Here is a 20,964-nt window from a genome sequence, read left to right as displayed (position 1 = left end):
CCTTTATAGGCTAGACTAGAAACCTACATCTACTAGAATTATATCTGCTCCTCAAGTCTAAATAATCCTATCGATGGTTACATACCAAAATATATCTACCTTCGTATTCTTGTCGACTTAACTAAGTTGTGTTTAATTCCTAACAATACCCTTACCGTTTCTGTATCTTGGAAGCTTGATGTACAATTACATAGTTTCTTGCTTAAGGTCTTATACTCATATGCTTCTTATGTAATTTGGTTTAGGTAAAATCAGAAAAAATCACCCTAAAATTCTGTTTTGTAAATCATTCTTCCTGCTGCGCGGTCTAGTGATCATGATATTACTACACGTAATTTAATTTCTGGGTTTGTCTCGGCTTTCTGTAATTTAAACTGCATTACATGTTCAGTGATTTGAGGAGGTTGATTATGAAGTCTGGTGGACAGGTGCAAGTGTTGTGCCACAACAATACCAGTTCCTCCAAAACGAGTAGACCTAGTTATTGGACATGGTAGTCAAATGGATATAGGGATTAGGGTCAAGAAATTAGGATGAAAGGATTCGTAATTGGATGAAGATTCAGGATATATAGATCTTAATCTGGTCTGATACCATATTAGATGTAGAATTTGAAGAAAGATTGGACGAAGAAATATGATGAACTAAAAGTTCTGGGAGAAAGAGTAAACCAGCATTTCTTAGTAATGAATTAGGAAAAGTGTACAATCATTATTCTTATCTAGTAAATAGCCTAAAGTAGGACATTTATACTAATAAATATCGAAAATGATAAAGGTCGCAACATGCGTCCTTTAAGCCGTGTCACAATGATGACATGACATGCTTATGTGTCATTATTTAAATTGGAAAATAAAATATTTAATTTATATATCCTACTTTAAATGTTTCAAAAAAAACTAGGAAAATCTTAATATTCTAATTTATTTCCTTATTTATATCGAATACCTTATTTACATATTTTCATAGTAAAAATATTGCATTGATAGTAAAAATATTATTCTGACTCATAGCTTACGTGTCGCCTATATGTACCAATTAAACTGCGACACGTAAGATTGCGACAACTAAATGTTGTCGCAACTTGCGACCTTTATCATCACCCAATAAATATAATGTTGTCATTGCTGTCATGACTTAGTAAGACTACTAAGTGACAGCTGGAACATATACACCAACATGGCTTTTACTGTGAAGGAGTGAATGACCTTTATTGGATAGAGTCATTATAGGGTCAAACTTATACCACAATAATTTTCAAAACTAAAATAGTAATTATACAAAAAATTATGTGTATAGCTTCGTATTCACTTGTACTTGCACACGGCTCTTTTGTTTTTCATTTTTCATTGCTCGTCTATTGACCCGCCCACTAAAGACCCGCTATTGACCCACGACCAGCTTTTGACCCGTCCATTATCGACCCGCTAAAAAAATCACCCTTTCATTACCTAGCTAGCTTTTGACCCGCACCAACCCTAACCCGACCCACCCAATAACCAGATCTAAAAACGAGTAACCAATGAATTGTGTTGCAAAAAGGTATTGGTTCATGGCTTCCTGAGCTTGTTAACTTAAGCTGTTGTGTCAAGAGTAAAGACTATCAACCAATTAGTAGAATATAACGCACCTAAACGTACACTTTTGACTGGCCGAAGCCTACAAATATTTGGGTTATTTCGTGAACCAACATTGGAACCTAAAATTCTATCCAATCTGCCACTTTTCCGACTGGGCTAATTAGGCTATTCATGTTGCAGTGTTGGAAAAGGATACATATATGTGAGATATGTCCTGAACTATTCTTCATCCGAGTTGACCCATTCTGAATCCAAGGTGTACTACGAGTCTACGACTAGGTATGGTTTACAGGTGGGTCATATTCGTGTTTGAGTTGATAATAAACGGGTTGAAAAAGTCTTGATCCAAACCTACACCATTTATTAAACATGTTTAGAAGCTGCAATCCTAACCCAACCTGTATCAAACGGGTTAACCATCTAATCCATTTTATATATTTTGTAAGTATTGACATTTAACTAAAACGATTTTTTTTCAACTATCTAACTAAACAAATTCGTCAACGTATGTATGATTGAAATTTTGTATAAGTAAATGCATTAGGTACTATAAATATTCTAAAACTTTCATTGGCTTTCATTTAAAATCAACTTTTTGGGATGTTTATTTGTAAACGAGTTAAAAATGGATTAAATCGGGTTAATTCAGGTCGAAAATATTAAGCTTAACCTAACCTATTTAATTAATTAAACTGGTTAGTCATGTGACTTAGTCGACCCGATTATTTTAATAGGATGAAATATTCAAACACAAACATGTTATTTTCGGTTTAATTTCAGGCTAAGTTAGCAGGTCAGATCAATTCTTGCCGAATCTAACTACGAGTCTACTATTAGTTGATGCGTACTTGACCGACCCTTCTAAAGATCTAACCAAATAAGGGATTGCCAAAAAAAAATCAATTCTCAATTCGGTAACACTGCCAGTTTTTAGTTTTTGGTTATAAAAGTCATATGATTTAGATTGAATCATAAACTTAGAAAATATTCATACTTATAATAACCATATCATGTTAGATTTTAAAAACTGACAACAAACACTTACTTTTTGTGATTTTCATACTTTGATTTTTAATTGGCAAATTTTCCAATTACAACCTCAAATTTCTAATTTTGTCAATTACAACCTCAAATTTCTAATTTTGTCAATTACAACCTTAAACTTGTACATCTATTTTAAATTACAACCCGAAACCATTTTCCGGCAAAAATCATCGGAAGATGATGTCATAACGTTATTAAAAAAACTTACAAAGTACATACGAGTAATACCTATATAAAAAATATTTTTTCAATATTTTTTTTTGTTTTAATTCTTATTTATCGTTTTAATTTTTTTTTATAGAAATTATGTAATTTTTTTTAATAACATTATGATATCATTTTTCGGTGATCTTTGCCGGAAAATAACTTTGGGTTGTAATTTAAAATGGATGTATAAGTTTAAGGTTGTAAACTTGTAATTGACAAAAATAAAAATTTAAGGTTGTAATTAACAAATAGAGAACTTTATGAGGTTGTATTTACAAATTTTTCTTTTTAATTTGTAAAAAACGAAAAAATAAAATAAAAAATACCGGGCCCTAAATCTCGTTCTCTTACACCAAACGCGTCATAGACTCACAGGGGTGTACTGGTACAAAAGGTTTTGCTCGCAAAAGGTGTACAATAAATTTATTGTACACCAAGATAACTTTTACCCATTTTTTTTTGTAACTTTAACCTAGTTTTGATTAACTTTAATATTAGTAAAAAAAAGGTTGATAGAAATGGTGAAATGATTAATTTTATACATTATTAGTGGTTCTGAAGAAATATGTTTTACTGAAATGAAAAAATTCATTACTACGAAATAGATAACTTTTACATATATAAGTTTAAATTTTAAACATTTTGAGTTAATTATTACTCCGGTCTACTATATTTATTGTAAACCCTTTGTAAATAGTAAGAATTTGTGGTACCGGTAATATCCAAAAAAAAAAGAAGCTCGGTGTCAATTGCAGCTGAACTACTCCTACAAAGTACAGAGCCAGTTCCTTACTCCCTTACTGTTCAAGAACCCTAGAATTGTCTCCTCCCAATTACTGAAATTAAAAATGAAAATCCACCATCGCCGGCGAGTTCCCTGGTCGGAATTACCGTTGGAACTGCTAATCGCCATCGCAGAACGTCTTGAAACCCGAGCTGACATTCTCCATTTCCGGCGAGTCTGCAAAACATGGCGATCATCCTCCCCTCTTTCACTGCTCACCTCAAAAAACATCTTATCGCCTCTCTTCCCACACAATATGGGTGGCAACAAAGTGTTAGTGGCAACTTCCATATTTCTGGTTCGTTCAGCTGTCAATCCCAAGCTCTCACCATGGTTAGTCACCGTTGAGGAGTCAAACCCAGGTAAACTCTGCATTAGAGTACCCCTTTCTCGTTTAATTGCTGAAAATTTGCCTGAAGATTTTCCTGAAGATTTGAATTTATCTCAATTTAACGTTTCGGAATTGGCTAGGTTTTATACTTATAAGATTGTGGATAAGAATTCCGACGACTGTAGTAGCGATTGTGCTGTCAAGTATTATGATGATCCAGTCCTAAAGCCCCCTTTAAGTAATAAGGTAGTTTTGTTTGTGAATCCGAATTGCAACACTTCGTCCCCGAAAGCTGGTGATTGTGCTCTTGTAGAGTTGTCTAATCATGGTGTTGCAAGGATTGAAATTGGGGAAAATCATGATGAATTTATACGGTGGGGCAAGTTTGTTTTTGAGGGAAGGCGGAGCAAGTTTGTTGATATTGTTAATTACAAGGGGAGGATCTATGCACTTGATTGTTTTGGTAGGCTGTGGTCATTGGATTATCATTCGTTAAAGATGTTGAGCATTGTAAAGGAAGTGTTGATTGATTGTATGGGAAGCGATACCAAGAAACGGTTGGCTGTATCTTGTGGTGAATTGTATTTTGTCTATACTAGACAAGTTAGCATTGGATTTCAAACCTTTAAGGTTTATAAGCTCAATGAGGAGGAAAAGAAATGGGATATGTTAGAAGGTATAGGTAATGATAGGATATTGTTTGTTACTTTTGATGGTTGCTTTTTTGCCTCGGCCAAGGATTTTCCAAGGTGGAGAGGCAATTGCATTGTATCACCGAAAGATAGTTTCTATCGATATCTTTCTAACACGTTCTCAAGTTATGACAAGGTGTCCGATTATATTATTGTTTATCACTTTGAGGGAGGTGGTCGTGGTCCTACTATGTCCCCTATAGATTCTTGTCCAAGCTATTCCGAGGTCTTATGGCCACCCCCTTCATGGCTTTGGACAAATGCTTGTTTGGTCACATGGTGAGTTTGTCCTCAACTTTTATTAATCAACATCAGGACATTTGTATACTTGCTAATTCACCCTTTATATATTAGAGATTTTCATGAAGAATTCTAACTTTGAGATGGTCTGTGGACTGTGGTGATATCTTTAGTGAAGAAAAAGATGGAAAAGATGGTCAAGAAAAAGAAGACGGAGAAGATGAAGTAGAAGAAGATGGAGAAGATGAAGTAGAAGAAGACGGAGAAGATGAAGTAGAAGAAGACGGAGAAAAGTTGAACAGCGACTCCCCTAGTCAAATTGCTCCAGATCTCATCTCGGAGGAGGAGATGTCCCCCAACAATGTGCAGGTTACCAAGGGCACTCAAAATGTTCTAGAGAACGTTGCTCATGAAGGTAATAAAGCTTATCACATGCATTTTATGTTGAGAACTCAACTTTGTTGTTTAATATTAAAGAAAATAAAGGGAAACTAACTAACATATCAGATCATATGAGTGTATGATTAATGGGTTACCTAAGATAATAGAGAAAACTCGAGGTCACATATTCAAGAGACTTAGCTTCAGTCTCACATACTCGATCGTGACTTAAATCAAAAGTAGACTTTACCTTCTAGCCCGTTGGTTTTAGCCGGTGCCAAATGAAGATTGTACACTCTTAATTTAGGGCTTCTTTTCCTTTTTCCCACCCCTTGATTTTAGCTATGTTATATCAATCTCTCAGACTGAATCCTTAACTTTGTTTCAGAGTTCAAGAATCAAGCCAATGTTGATTCAGCTCCAGCAGTGAATTCTCCTCTTAAGGTAACTTGGTTGGTAACATTGACATGGCGGATGTATTTTGCTAAAATGTGGCCATATATCCTGTATGCATTACTCAAAGTGGTGCTTCAATAAAGTGGTTTTGGGGAACTAATGTCCATGAGTGGAATTCACTTCAAGATTTCCCTTCTGCTGAAATATACTTTCATGTCCTTTAGATCTAAATAAACCTGTAATTGCTATACTTCCCTTTCTATCTGGCTCAGTTTCTCTATGATCTTTTGCAGTGTTTTGAAAAGGATATCTCACAATCAAAATTCCTAGGAGTTGATGTAAGCTCTCATTTGGTCCCGATATTGCAGAAGATTTGGACTAAGCATGGAAACATAACGGAGGGGCATGTAGTCACCAGTAATTACCTCCTTACTTGGGCCTTAGAATCTCTTGCAAAGATAATTATCATTCTTCAAAGTGACCCAGGGAGGTCCTTAGATGACTCCCAAGCTAAATATTTGAAGTCAACAATACGTGACCTTCAGTTAATGGGATTTAAACTAGACTGGCTAGTCCCTTTTGTAGAAAAGGCTTTGTTGCTTCACAAAAACAAGGTTATCATGGAGCTTGAGATGGCAAAATCCAAGCTCCAAACAGAATTGCGCGAAGTTGAAGGAAAATTGGCCGAACAAGGAGAGCTTGCCCCGGAGAGCCAATTGGTCTCGGCTTCACTATATTTGAAAGATGTGCTTAGCTGAAGGACAATGTTCAGCCCTCTGCCTCTTCTGCTATATGGTAACTCTTTCATCAAATTCTGTTCACTTTCTTTCAGTTGAACCAATTTATAGTATTTTGAGGATTTTTTTTGGTTCGTTTGTATTGTATCATTCTATGACTTTTCCTTTATTTCCTTTGAGCAAGTGAGGAACTTGTAGTGGTTGTAGCTTGACATCTTGTGTTTTCCTTGCTATATTTGTGATTCAAATAATTTTTGATGGACCTGTGAGCATATGTGCCGATATTGGGATTAAAGCTCTCATATTGTTCTTGTTGTGAGCATATGTCGGCCATCTAAGTTTAGGATGGTATAAATATCTCCATCATCCCCCATTTTTCATACTAGGTGCACCTAATAAAAAAAAATCAATTTTCATTTCATACATACTCGTAATGTGTTTATATCGTGGAATCTTGATAATCACATACAGTAAAAATAGTGTACCAACTACCACCACGTTACACTATGTTGTTTGATAAATAGGATGCTTCTGCAGTTCTGCTAATTATGTAGGTGATAATGTATGTATGGAAAATACTTTTTTGCTAAGCTCTTATTCTTGAAATGTTTAGGAATTCGGAGTCAGGAGGCAGGGTTTTCAAGCTGATATATTAGCTACACTCTTGAAGACGCATCACCAGGTTTTACGTATGGATGAAAGTTTTTGTTCCACCGTGTTTTGGTGGTTTTGCAGCAGACCATGTACATATTGATGTTTAGGATAAACCTTTATGTGATCCTTGTAGTTGCAGGATTAACTACGGCCTCTGCAGGAAGAAAGTTGTTGTCTAGTACGAGAACCTGCTGACCTTGTTTTTCATCTTTTGTAAACTGATTGTCATGTATATATAAATCTAAGTAATCAATTCAACTCAATGCAAGTAAAGTATATAAATCCAAGCTAGGGTTGTTTGATTTTGAAGCTTAAATTATGCTCTGTGCCTGACTTCCTTGCATGAGAAATCTTTCAAAATTTTCTGAAGTCCTGCAATCTGATACAAGTTGCCAGATTTGATCTGAAGGAATTGTTTTGGACTCCAAAGGAGTGCTATGGCATCACAAAGAAATCCACAAATCCATATTTAACTCTTAGCATTGTGGATTATGATATCTGTTTTTGCAGCAGGGATTAACTTCAAACAGCGGTAGAAGTGTAAGATATGTGATCTTCTCACCTGTGTAGGCAAAGCTTGTGGTGGAAGGCCTCTGAAAACAAAGCATTTGAAGAACTCTGAAACAGAACAAGTAAACAATTCAACTCAGTGCAAGTAAAGTTTTTTTTTTGTTTTTTTGTTTGTTTGTTTTAATTTAGTGAATTTTTCTTCCAAATGCTACAACTCCTTATGATGATTGGAAACAACCTTTAAATTATCGTAGGAATAGATTGTGTATATTCTATTATCTTACATGCTGGGATCAGGAGCTTTACCTGAAACATATTGGTTCATATTCATTGATGCAAGTTTTTAATTGCAAAATGTAAGTTGTGTCAAATGTTAAAATGTTTGATCATAATTTTAACACATTTCATAAAATTAAATTCATTTGTTATCCATAAAGAGGCACACCCAAAGGAAAAGTTATAACAAATGTATGTTTCTTTGTTAAAAAATAACCAGATTCGTATGATGGGCCTGTGGGCCATCATGGCAGAGTATTCCTGGACCACTAACTGGGCCAACCTACCTGATTTTGATTTTGATTTTGATACCCAAAAGTCCAAAACTCATCAACTACCAAAAAGGCAAAAACAATTAAACAATACGGAGTAAAAAGTTATTCAATGGCGGAAAACATTTTTAAAAATGGCGCCAAACATTTTTAAAAATGGCGCCAAACATAAAACCCTTTCATTTTCATAATTTAGTACAATTGTACAGCAGAAAAACCCAGAATTCCGGAGAACTGAAGAATTGGGGGTGATCTTGTCAATTCGAGTACTGTTGATACCAAAATCTGGTTTGTGATGGTAATACGGAGTACAAAAATACGAGTAGGAAATAATCCTATTCTACCTAAAGTTCTTAACCCCTCAAAAAAAATCTTTTTATTTTGCTAGTTTAAACCTAAAATTCCACAAGTCCACACCTATATATAAACAACGAAATTACAAATTGTAACGAACTCAAACCCAGTTAACGAAACCAAATGCCTTGTTCAACACCTGAGAAAACATCAAACAGGTGAAAAACAATGCGAAGAGACAACATTGTAGGATTGATTGGTCGGTCAAGAATTACTATCAGAGATTTCCGATAACTTCAAATCCAGATAGACCGCTGCGAATTCCGGGTAGTTTGCAAGCAATGGCGCTCATCTGCCCCGGTTTCCAGTCACCTATTGGACAACCAATTACCCCGCCAAATCTCAACTGACCCCACCATTTTTAAGCAATCAAATTCCCTGTTTTGCTGATAAGAAGTGCCCTGTATCTCCTTCAACCCCTTGATCAGACCCCAACCAAAGCTAATTATGTCAAACCATGGTTAATCTCAGTTGAGGAGTTAAACCCGGGTAAACTCCATCCTCGCTTTCCTCTCACTAAAACCCCTTTTGATCATCTACCCCTGAATTTCCCAGACACCTTGGATTTGTCAAATTTGCGAGTTTCAGTAATCAGTGAAGTGCTTAAACTCTGTTTTGCTAATGGTCAAGAAAACGTATTAATTATTAATGGGTGTTGTAGTTGTTCTATGAAGATTATTTTACTGTCTCACAACAATAATGTAGATATAATATTTTCCCTTGATAAAATTGGGAATTTGGTCTGTTTTGAACTAGGGAGTGGACAACGAAGAAGTATAAACATTGTAAATTTAAAAGGGAAAGTTTGTGCTATTGATCGTTTCGGAAAAGCTTATCTAATTAATGGTTGTGAATCAAGTATGATGAGTACTGTCATATCTTGGCCAATCCCAACAGGTTATAACGAGGGAAGTGAACGGCATAAGCTTTTGGTGGAGTCGTTTGGGGAACTGTATTTGATTCATCGGCCATACGGAGATTATTTCCAGGTTTACAACCTTGATTTTGAGGAGAAAGTGTGGAATAAGGTTGATAGTTTTAGAGATAGAATACTGTTAGTTACCTTTGATAATTGCTTCTTTGTTGATTCTGAAAGTTTACCTGGGTTTGGAGGGAATTATATTATGTTCCCTAAGAATCGTTTCCCTACCTACCATTCTGGATGGTGTTATCCTGATGATTTAGTGTTTCTAAAAGCAAATAAGTACCTTGAGATTGCTGTAGTCTATTTACATGAAGGTGTTTTTCCGGGTCGGGTTATATCATCTTACCCGGGCTTGTCTGATTTTTTCTGGCCACCTCCTTCTTGGGCTAAACCTGGTTTTCCCTCCTTTGCTAGGTAACATTCCTCCTTTCCTCTCTTTCAGTACATAATCTAACATCACACTAGTAAATTCTGTCAAGAAAGTGGTATGCATAGTTAATAGTTTTTGGCTTATGTAGCAGTTAGTGGTATGTTCACTGGAAAACTGACCAAACTTACCTTTCCATTGTCAGAATTTTATCTGGATTATACGAGAAGGTGAAAGAGAGAGCCCCTCGTAAGCTCAGATATGTCTCCTACCTCTTTGCATGAGGCACGAGTCATGGAAATTGACAAATGGCCATGGAGGTAATAAAGCTTCACTTTCATGGAATTTGCATTTCAAGGAACAGATGTCTGTTATGCTAAGTATATGTCCTGTAACTGACAGTTGGTACAGTTAAATGCTAACCAGTACTTGTTTAACAGAAACCTGCTGGCTTCTATGATACAATCTTTCAGCTACAAAACTTCTTCTTTTTAGTATGTATTTTGTGACTCACACCACACACTTGATACTTAGACATCTCATACTAATCTATTGTGATTTGTGAGACATTTAAATTACCTTTGAAATACTAAGTCACTTGAAGTTTCATAACAAGTTAGTTTTGAGACCGTTCTGGGAGTAGTACAATATGAACACCACAGAGATATTTTTGCAGTATGAGTTTAGTTAAACTCAAAAGTAAATCTTATCTTATCTTACTAAAAGAAAGCTCATATGATATTGAATTTGACAAATACCCCCTGTAAAGTTGTGTAGATGCCTTGTTTTCATCATAATAATTAGAAATAATGATGGGTTTAAAATCTTATCAGAAGGTGACAAACTGTGACATTTACTTCTTATGGCATAATCTGGCACATGAATGACTCCATAACACGTTGGATTAGATAATGACACTCCACCCACTTTTTATAAAGTCCCCAAATCACATCTTCACCACTCATTAAACATTAATTTTCTCATATTAGCATAATAATTTAGTACAACTTGCAAGTTTTTAAATCAGTTTTTTCTGCTTTTCCTCCCACAACCACCACCAACACCAAACTTCAGAAAATCACAAATCTGAAATGGACCGTGAACCGTGGTCGGCATTGCCACAGGAGCTGGTAGTATCCATTGCAGAAAGGCTAGAGAGGAGAACATACATGATGCAGTTCCGGGCCGTCTGTCGGGCTTGGCGTAATTCAATCCCTTTATCTATGCTCACTTCAATCAACTACTTGTCTCCTCTGTTACCCTTCAAAGGTACGAATCATTCTTCAGTTTTAGTGGCAAACTCTGTTTTTCTTCTGCAATCAACTGTCAATGGTATTCGCCGACCTTGGTTGATCTCTGTTGAGGAGCTTAACCCTGGTAAACTCTATATCAGAGCACCCCTTTCTCGAGTTGTTACTAAAGGTTTGAATTCTGGTTTCCCAGAAAATTTGGGTTCGTCTGATTTTCAAGAACTGGGTAGATTCTATACTCTTAGAAAGGTGGATAGACCTGATCAAGATATGTTCTCTGAGAAACGATTAACTGAATATGATAATAAGGTGGTTTTGTTTGTGGATCCGGTTCATGAATCTTGTCCCACCATTGATGATTGTACTGTGGTAGAGTTGTATGATCAGATCACTTATTTATCTGTAACAAGGCTTAAAGATGGGGAAACGAAGCAAGTTTGTTTCAGAGGGAGTGAGTTTGACGATTTAGTGAATTTTAAAGGAAAGGTTTATGCAGTTGATCATAAAGGTAGTGTCTTTTCCATGGATTATCATTCGCTAAAGTTGTTGTGTGTTAGTGAAACACTTTCTGGTAGTTCGAGAAGCAATTACAAGAAACGATTAGCTGTATCAGGTGGAGAACTGTATTTGGTTTTGAGACGGTGTCAGATAAGTGATCATGATGCAGCTTTTAAGGTTTTTAAGCTGAATGAAGAGAACGAGAAATGGGATGAACTTGTTGAAGGTATAGGTGATGATAGGATACTGTTTGTGACTTTTGATGGGTGTTTCTTTGCGTTTGTTAAGGATTTTCCGGGTTGGAAAGGGAATTGTATTGTATTTCGTAGAGGTAGTTTTCCTGCGTATTCTGGTATCAGAAACTTTGACTGTAAAATCTTTGAGAGTTGGAAACTTCATCTTGATGTTGCTGTTTTTCATTTCGAGGATGGTGATTGTAGGCCTTTAGAAACTTATCCAGGATATTCTCATGTTTTCTTCCCCTAAATGGTGAGATATAAGCATCAACTTTTATAAAACAGATCAGTAAGATTCATCTACTGTACTGTTATGTAGTATATGCTTAATGGCTAGTCTCTTTCTCGAATAACAGGATCAGAGTTCATTAAAAATGCCAACTCTAAGTTTGTTTGTGTCATTACCTTTTAGACTTGTGAACGCAACGAAGAAGAAAGTTGGTTTGTGTTCTCCACATTACACATCAACATTAACGATGCTTATTATAGATTGTTAATGTTATAGATTGTTAATGTTAAGGATAGAAGTTTTGGTTCAACGTTTTGAGTTGCAGTATTATCATGGTTGATGTAGGAAAGCAAGCACTCCTTCTGGTAGATTTAGTTGTCACATTATCAGTTCGGATTACACAATCTGGGAAGTACTTTTTTATATGCTGGGTTGTTGTTTCGGTGTTTCATCTCCCTGTAATTTAATCATTATGAACATGGATTCTATGTGTTCTGGTATCGGGATCTTGTGATGTGGTCGGGTCTTCGAATCTTGAGCGTGTAGATGAGTTTCTGCAAGGTGAACCCGAACCCGGGGAGGCTCCCCAGATCAGGGCCTCCGACTCCCAACATTAGTATCTAATATACTTCGTATCACATACAGAGATAAAGTAGGGGTTTGTGGAATATTTAGGTCATGGATTTGGGCTTTGGGCATTTTGCGCTTTGGGCCCATAAGTTTAGAATATGTTATTCTTGTGTTAAATTGGTCCACGAGAGTATCCCTTACACTAAAGTTATCGACTTCGAATGGTTAGTATATCAAATATCTTGATCAAATTAACGTCTATAACATAAAAAAGAAAGTAATACATAGTAGGAAATAAAAGTATCTTTAGGAAGAAATATTTCACTCAAATATATTAGATTATATTAAAAAAAGCTTATCAAATAATTTTAGAATACACGTACGTACATGGATGTAATCTAGTTTTTAATCAAATAAAGGTGATTGGGAATCAGTTCTATAATTTGTTTTGTTTTAAAGAGGACCAAAATCAAAGTTTAAAGTTTACACTTTGTTCCACTCAAAAAAAAAGAAAAAAAAAAAAAGAGTTGACACTTTGTTAAGGTAAATGCTTGATTGAGCGGTCAGCCCAACACATATATCTAGATGGGCCAGGTTGAGCGGTCAGCCCAATTTAATTAAATTAGGTTTTTAACTATTCCATAGGCGCTAACTCCAATACGCTGCCTATATATGCATGGTATTAGCATTGATTTATTATAAAACCCTAAATATATCATGGAATCCATAAACCCTAAAGATCACCGGAAAGTATCTTGGTCGGAATTACCACCGGAACTCTTAATATCCATCATAGAACGCCTTGATCCCCAATATGATATCTTCAACCTCCGGCGAGTTTGTAAGGCATGGAATACAACAGTTTCCCTTACCTTAGTCTCGAAAAACATCTTATCCCCTCTTGTCCCACAATGTCTCTTGTTGAATCTGAAGACAATCAAATTTGAAGTGATTATGAGTTCGGTTATCCGAATTCAATCACTTGTCAACCCGAATCTCCCATCGTGTTTATTAACGGTTATTGAAATTAACTCGGGTAAACTCTCCATCAGATCTCCCCTTTCCCAACATACTGCCACAAGACTACATTCCGATAATCATCCTCACATTCTTCCCGAAGACTTCCCACATGTTTAGGAGCTTTCCCGTTTTCGTGTATCCGAATTGGGTCGGTTCCATACCAAAACATGTAAAATCAAGTCTAAGCCAATCAAATTATTTAGGTCTAAGGTGGTACTAATTCAGGATCCGAATTGTGAAAATCGGGCTACGATTAATAACTACACTCTTGTGGAAATTGTGGAGTTGTCTCAAACCCAATCCTTGTCAGCCACAAGGTTTGTCGCAAATAATGTCTTACAATTACATGATGTTATTTTCGAGACGAAAGATAGAATAAAGATTCGAGACTTCGTCGAATTCAAGGGGGAGATTTATGCAGTTGATAACGTTGGTATTTTGTATTCGATGGATTACCATACGTTAAAGACGTCAAAGATTACAAAAGTCGACACCTTCAAAAGTATCTACTATCTCGAAACTACCAATACTAAGAAATATTTAGTTGTATCATCATCAAGTGAGTTATATTTAGTTTGTAGAAAACGGACGAGAAAGGTTAAATCTGATAATTTTTCGGTGTTTAAGCTGAACGAGGAGTTAAAGAAATGGGATAAGATTACAAGTATAGGTGATGATAAGATATTGTTTGTTACTTTTAATGGTTGTTACTTCGTCTCGACCAATGATTTTCCGGGATGGAAAGGGAATTGTATTGTATTCCATTATGATAAGTATATTCGTACTTTGAACAAATATGTTGTTGGTGTTTTTCACCTTGACAGTGGTGATTATGGAACCCTAGAATCTTTTCCGGGCTATTCTAACTCGTTATGGCCACCACCGTCGTGGCTGTGGACCGAAACATGTTCGTCCACAGGGGGAGATTAGTTTTTCTTTTTTTTCTTTTTTTTTTTTTTTTTATCGCGAATAAGCCACAACTAGGATTATGGAAACAAAAGTGGTTGCTTATTTGATTCTGTGATTTACCTAGCCGTCCTCTCCCCTTTTTTCTCTCTAGGATTTACAAATTTCTCCATAGAGTATACTTCGTATTATTGTAGAGCGAAAATTCTATAGTAAATGACGTGTACTGTTATGGATTCGTTTATCCGAATTCAATCACTTGTCAACCCGAATCTCCCACCGTGTTTATTAACCTGTATCGAAATTAACTCGGGTAAGTTCTCCATCAGATCTCCCCTTTCCCACCATGCTGCAACCAGACAACATTTTGATAATCATCCTCACATTCTTCCCGAAGATTTCCCACATGTTTTGGATCTTTCCCGTTTTCGTGTATCGGAATTGGGTCGGTTCAATACCAAAACACCTCATTTATGGAAGTCCTAACATTGACCAACCAATAAAATCTTTATCTAGCCAGTGATGACGTATGTACAAATTACAATAGTCCTTATAAAAAGTAAAAAAAATATTGTTGACCAAATTACTTAATCCGTCAAAAAAACTAGATTAGATTATCCGCAAGTAGATTAAAATCTCAAAAGGTCTTGTGCGCACAAAGTGTACAATAAATTATTGTACACCAAGATAACTTTAACCATTTTTTTGTAACTTTAGCCTAGTTTTGATTAACTTTTATATTAGTAAAAAGAAAATTGATGATAAATATTTTAAAAGGTTAAATGATTAATTTTATACATTATTAGTTATTTTGAAGAAATAAATTTTACTAAAATGAAAAAAATTATCACTGAAAAATAGATAACTTTTACATATATATGCGTAACTTTTAAGCATTTTGAGTTAACTTTTACTCCCATTGTAAATAAGAATTTGTGTTAACATCTACTGTCAAGTAATTAATCTAGTCCCAAGTCCTAACTTGGGTAAGGACTATATAATAGGAAATTAGGAAACAAATTAACCCTATTAATTAGTTTTTTAACTTCTAAATCAATGCTAGTATATAATTTCACTCCAATAAACAAGAATCAACAAAAGAAAACAAAAACAATTTCAGATGGAAAAAAAGATTGAAAGGCAATGGAGTGTAGTCATCCATCATTCAAGGAAAACAAGTGTAGACGTTGCAACCTACACATTGCCGACTGTGACAATCCGGCCACCATACCATTCCGGTACATCAACCGTAACTTAGTCGTCACCGTCAACGAAGTTAAGGAAAGCAATAGATTGCCTGAAATGGTGATTTACAAGCACGTATAATGTCAGTTAAAGTACTTGAGAATCTGTATATCCAGTCAAAACCGGCCACTAGAAGCTTAGAGTTACATTACTCAGCTCCAAGCTAAGCTACAAAGACCAGTACGAAGTTTACTTGCATCCCTATTCCCTAAGGTTACTTGACGGGTTTAGAGTCTCGTTATTCACAAAGTTTTCTACAATTATTACAAACTCACAGCATAGCCAAAACAAATCCGATAAGTGGAACAGAATTTCTGAAACCAACACGCGAGTGCAGCTTATGATCAACTAGTCAAATGCACGTCTTTCAGCGACATTATTCACAAAGTTCTCTACAGCATAGCCAAAACAAATCCGATAAGTGGAACATAATTTCTGAAACCAACACGCGAGTACAGCTTATGATCAAGTAGTCAAATGCACGTCTTTCAGCGACTTTATCTTCTCAGGGCTCACTTTGGGGCAACCAGCAACCATCTCATCAAACCCCTGCAATTAAATAAACAAGATTATGAATGTAATCATAAACAATATTTGGACTCATTACGAACAAGAATATATAGGACTTCACTATAGGGGCTAAGCGATTTACATATATTTTCTGCATTCCATCCTCAGTATTCAGATAACGCAAGAGTTTCAGAACTGCATTACGACTGTTCAAGCCTCCAGCATCATCGAGAGCAAAATCTCCAGCAAGAAACATCAAGACCTGAATTGAATCAAATACATGTCACTATAACCTTCAAACAGGGCCAAGTTTTTCCAATCGATCATCTAAAAATATTAAATCATAGATTCATAGTGTTAAAATACTAATCTACTATTGTTATGTTTGTACCAAGTTGATCTGTCAAGTTTTACAGCTGTATTTATACCCCCCCCCCCCCCCCCATAATAAAAATCCATGTCATTATATTACAGCTATATTGAATCATAGTCTGGAAAATATTACTCCTGTATTCCCATGGTTATTAGTTGATGAAGAGTCTAACTTCAAGATGACCAGAAGTACCCTCTTTGTATCCAAGCAATTAAAATTGAAACTCCAAATTGACAACATCCTTTCCATAAGTTTTACAGCTATTTGATAACCTACTGGACTACGGGGTGTGATATATAATACTAGGTCCTACGAAAAAATGATGCACCCCAAAAACAACAAGCACTTAAATAAAGTATACAATTAAGGTAATCCTACAACAGGGCATAAACAACAAACATGACAATAAATATTTAACCGCGCCAAGTTGAAAGAGGAACCAGTGACAATTTGAAAGAGAAATATTTAAGCAACAGAGCAATGCTCTAAAAGTCAAGTCACTGATGATACAACACGTACATCCTGTAAGAATACCGTGATATTTATTTTTCCTCCAAAAATGCATCAAGAAAAAGTGTAGACAACCCCCAAAACATCAACCAATACTCAATAGGGTGGACAAGTTTGTGGCTTGTAGTTTTGCATTTCAGGAAACAAAGCATTTTCAGTAGGACATGTAGCTTAATTTCCCCGAGAACAACAAATATATTAATGGACAACACTCAACAGAGCACAACCCTTTTCTAGAACAATGCATAACAACTGCAGTCAAAGAAACTATTAACTTATTAATCCAATTGACTGCAGGAACTAATCTTATTAGTCCTTCAACAACAAATGAGTTTAAACTACCAATAGGAACATCATAATCTTAATAGTACCTCAGTACAATGAATTCCAAGTGGCATGGGTGTATCTTTGTACTCCTTCACTGGATTTTTCATCAAGTCATACAACTGTTTATCAACCTTCATAAGAAACCACAACATCGTTTTTAAATATTAGCCTTATGAAAAAAGGTAACAATAAGACTTGGCTTGTTAAATGGGATGTCAAACAGACATAATAAACTCAACAGTACCTCAGAGTCAGGAGTACCGAATGGGACATCAAATGCTATGTCTTTAAGGCCACCAACAGGGTCATGGGAGAGGAGCTTCAGAAGTGTATCATCGAGCAAGGCCCTGTTATACTCTTTGATCACCTTCAAAGGAAGTTATAACTTCATCATAAGAGACTAAAGTTGATTAAGATAACAAAAAACAGGCTATTTAGTTTTTTTACTTTTCATGGAGGTGGAATTTCCAACAATAAAAAAAGCATTATTTAGAGAAAGTAAAAGTATTCTCAAATATGTAATATCACTCACCAAGGAGCGAGAGTACACCCAGCGTTTGGAATCTTGGAGGCATTGCAGCAAATGCGGAATATGAGCTGCAATGTGCATAAGAAAGATTAATTTCAAACTAGACAATAAGTATGAGTGCTGAAACAAAATAGTACTCTCATTATAAAACCTTTAAACAAGTTTCTAGAACATTCAGCAACATTGGGATCCTCTGGATTCTGTTTGGAAACGTCATGATACAGCTTCATTTGCAGGTCTCTACCTTCATCAACCAAGACAAGCTAAAAAGAAGAGAATTAGTAAGAAATGAGAAGAAAAATTGAGGACATAACATTTAGGAGAGTCAGACATGAGTTCCTACCTCAAATCAAATATTATCTCATTGGTATATATGACTTAGCAGCATATCAAAATTGAATCCAACAAATTTCATTGGAGCCTCTATCATTGGTATACAAGACTTAGCAGTTAGTAGCATAATCCTAGACTGGTTTATTGAATAGATTAATGCCTCAATGGATCAAAGAATCGTCAGACACTCTGACTCTTGATTTTGCAGCGTTCTAAAATATATTCCTTCAGCGTCACAAGAAGCATGTCACCAGAAAGTAAGATGTTCCCTTGTGTACTGGTTAGTGTATAGGTACTTCAAGATTTTAGCAGCATATCAAAACTGAATCCAACAAATTTCCTACATAATCCTAGACTGATTTATTGATCAAAGAATCGGTACTTCAAGATTTTATTTCGGTCCAAATTATCTAGTACTCCGTATCACTTTTCTTTCCAAACAGCAAAAATGGTAGCATGAATTTACTGTAACTAGATCTGTAAGATATTCTCATCCACACTCCAATACATCATCATCGATCTTTGTCGCTATCAATTTGAAGCATAAATTTCATATCCGCAAGAAAACAAAGACGCTAGACAAGTTCATCGAAATATTGTACTCAAACTTGATTAGAATACCAAACAGAAATCATATTAATATTGACCTAACAACAATAAATCAACAAATTAAAAAGCTCGAGCACAATTCCAAATGAGCCATAAATCAATAAATCATCAAGAAAAACACAATTCCATAAAAAAATTATGCAAAACAAAACACGGAATTCGAACCAATTACAAAACCAAAACACATTTCGACAACAAATACACAGCACAATCAAATCAAAATATGTAAATTATACCTGAAAAACGACCAAATTCTTGCCAAGAAGACCTTCCAAACCCCCAAACTTCTGGATTTGGTTCCAGTAGAAATGTCTCATCTGGTTCCTCAACAAGCAGTCGTACGACCTGGAGTTTGTTAGGTCGGGAACAAACGTGCTTTTCTCTTTCAGTTGCTTGAAAGTTGTGATGCCGCCGCTGCCGCTGCCGCCGCCTCCGCTGTTTCCGCCTCCGACTATCATCCCCGGCACGTATAACATATCGGCGCCGAGAGCCGCGAGGTCCTCCATCGTCATCGTCAGGTCTCTCTCTTTTTCCATTTTAAGTGGGAGTGTATAATTGTGTAATTGTGTAGTTGTGTAAATGTGTAATGTTGCCGCCGTTCGCTTTTATTAGGACAACACGCAAGCTTCTCTTATAAAAAGAATTTACTGGGGTCGTGGCCGTATTAGCAGTACCCGAAATAGACAAATTAAAAGGTTTAGTACAAAGATAAATTGTTTTTTTTTTACGACCTATAAAAATCTATAAAATGTTTTTTACGACTCGTTACTAAAACATTATATTTATTTGTGACAGATGTTTAGGTCTAATGGCTAAAATTAAAGACATAGATAAGATATGTCGATATGTCACGAGTTATGTATCTCACCGCACTCATTTGTAATCAATTAAAGGTATTGGGGAATTAGTTTCTCTAATAAATTTTGTTTTAAAGAAGCCCAAAGTCAAAGTTTAAAGTTTACCCTTTATTTAGTTAAATGACTAGTATAATACCTGTGCGATGCACGGTTTATAATATATAAAACAGTACAACAGGTAAAGATGACACGTAGAAGAACGCTCATTTGTTAATATAATGGATTATTTAAGGTAATAACTTCGGTAACTTTGGTAAAAAGCCATTAACTATTTGATATTACAATTAGAAGATTACAATTTAATATATGAATTTGAGTAATAACCGATCATTTAACACCTATGTACACCATTTACTTTATTCAGTTAGAGATGACTTTAAGGCAGGGTGGGTCTGTGATACACACCCCTCCCAATCCTCGTTTCGAGAGATACAAAATAAAATTCATCACCCCCGTGTATCCACATCCGCCTCAAATTCACCTCTAGACTCTTTTTTTTTTTTTTTTTTGTAAGATAATTTTGAATTTTAAACGTTAATCTAAAGTATTTGACAAATGGTTTGTCTGATTAGAATGAAAGAATAAATAGACAAAACATTATAATATGTACTACTAAGTTTATAGTATTATTATTTCTATATGTTCATAATCAATTTTATGTAGAATTAGGGACGGAGACGGGTCCAATCTAAAATCCCTCACAGCCCTGTCACCCTGCAACATCTATCCATCCTCTCACACTTAGGGAGGATGCACATGGGGATCCCCAAAACTTGCCCCACTAACAATTTGCCATCCCTATATTCGATAAATAATTCACTTTTAGCCTGCATATCCATACCCGTCTACAATTCTCATCTATATCCCCTCCATCAATGATAGAAATGATATTCATCCCTCCCAATCCCCGTTTTGAGAGGTACAAAATAAAATGAATCCCCTCTTCATCACCCTCTCCCGCACTCGCCTCAAACCCACCCCTAGACTCTACATTTTTTTTTGGTAAAATAATTTTGAATTTTAAAACTGTATTCTAGAGTATTTGACAATTCGTTTGTCTGATTAAAATAATTAAGTAACTAAACAAAACATTATAATAAGCAAGTTATTAGTCAAAAAAATTATATTCATAACCAACGTAGTAGAACTTTTAGTAAGTGTTAGTTATGCTTATTATATTTGATAAAAAGCAATGAACCATTTGACATGACG

The 20,964-nt window shown here is 35.5% G+C and overlaps 4 protein-coding genes across 4 annotated transcripts; 3 read left to right on the top strand and 1 right to left on the bottom strand.

Moving 5' to 3' along the window:
* Positions 1-3,571: 3,571 nt before the first annotated feature.
* LOC110805050 (F-box protein SKIP23) lies at positions 3,572-7,348 on the top strand. The gene is made up of 5 exons (XM_022010653.2): positions 3,572-4,917; positions 5,052-5,293; positions 5,648-5,703; positions 5,949-6,450; positions 7,006-7,348. The coding sequence occupies exons 1-4, from the start codon at positions 3,680-3,682 to the stop codon at positions 6,411-6,413; spliced, it is 2,001 nt and encodes a 666-aa protein (XP_021866345.2). The 5' UTR covers positions 3,572-3,679; the 3' UTR covers positions 6,414-6,450; positions 7,006-7,348.
* A 146-nt stretch (positions 7,349-7,494) lies between these two features.
* On the top strand, positions 7,495-10,598 carry LOC110805049 (uncharacterized). Its single transcript, XM_022010652.2, has 2 exons — positions 7,495-9,797; positions 9,956-10,598. The coding sequence occupies exons 1-2, from the start codon at positions 9,127-9,129 to the stop codon at positions 10,032-10,034; spliced, it is 750 nt and encodes a 249-aa protein (XP_021866344.2). The 5' UTR covers positions 7,495-9,126; the 3' UTR covers positions 10,035-10,598.
* A 120-nt stretch (positions 10,599-10,718) lies between these two features.
* LOC110805058 (F-box protein SKIP23-like) lies at positions 10,719-12,055 on the top strand. Its single transcript, XM_022010662.2, has one exon. It carries the CDS (start codon positions 10,842-10,844, stop codon positions 11,982-11,984), a length of 1,143 nt encoding a protein of 380 aa, XP_021866354.2. The 5' UTR covers positions 10,719-10,841; the 3' UTR covers positions 11,985-12,055.
* A 3,680-nt stretch (positions 12,056-15,735) lies between these two features.
* Positions 15,736-19,509, bottom strand: LOC110805059 (uncharacterized). The gene is made up of 7 exons (XM_056828446.1): positions 19,132-19,509; positions 18,105-18,216; positions 17,957-18,021; positions 17,669-17,791; positions 17,469-17,555; positions 16,357-16,476; positions 15,736-16,253 (listed from the first exon to the last, which is right to left on the bottom strand). The coding sequence occupies exons 1-7, from the start codon at positions 19,429-19,431 to the stop codon at positions 16,170-16,172; spliced, it is 891 nt and encodes a 296-aa protein (XP_056684424.1). The 5' UTR covers positions 19,432-19,509; the 3' UTR covers positions 15,736-16,169.
* Positions 19,510-20,964: the final 1,455 nt, after the last annotated feature.

The sequence above is a fragment of the Spinacia oleracea genome, chromosome 5, assembly GCF_020520425.1.
Source record: "Spinacia oleracea cultivar Varoflay chromosome 5, BTI_SOV_V1, whole genome shotgun sequence".
NCBI lineage: Eukaryota > Viridiplantae > Streptophyta > Magnoliopsida > Caryophyllales > Amaranthaceae > Spinacia > Spinacia oleracea.
The sequence above is the reverse complement of the archived record's forward strand: the minus strand, read 5'-3'. Positions and strand labels throughout refer to the sequence as shown.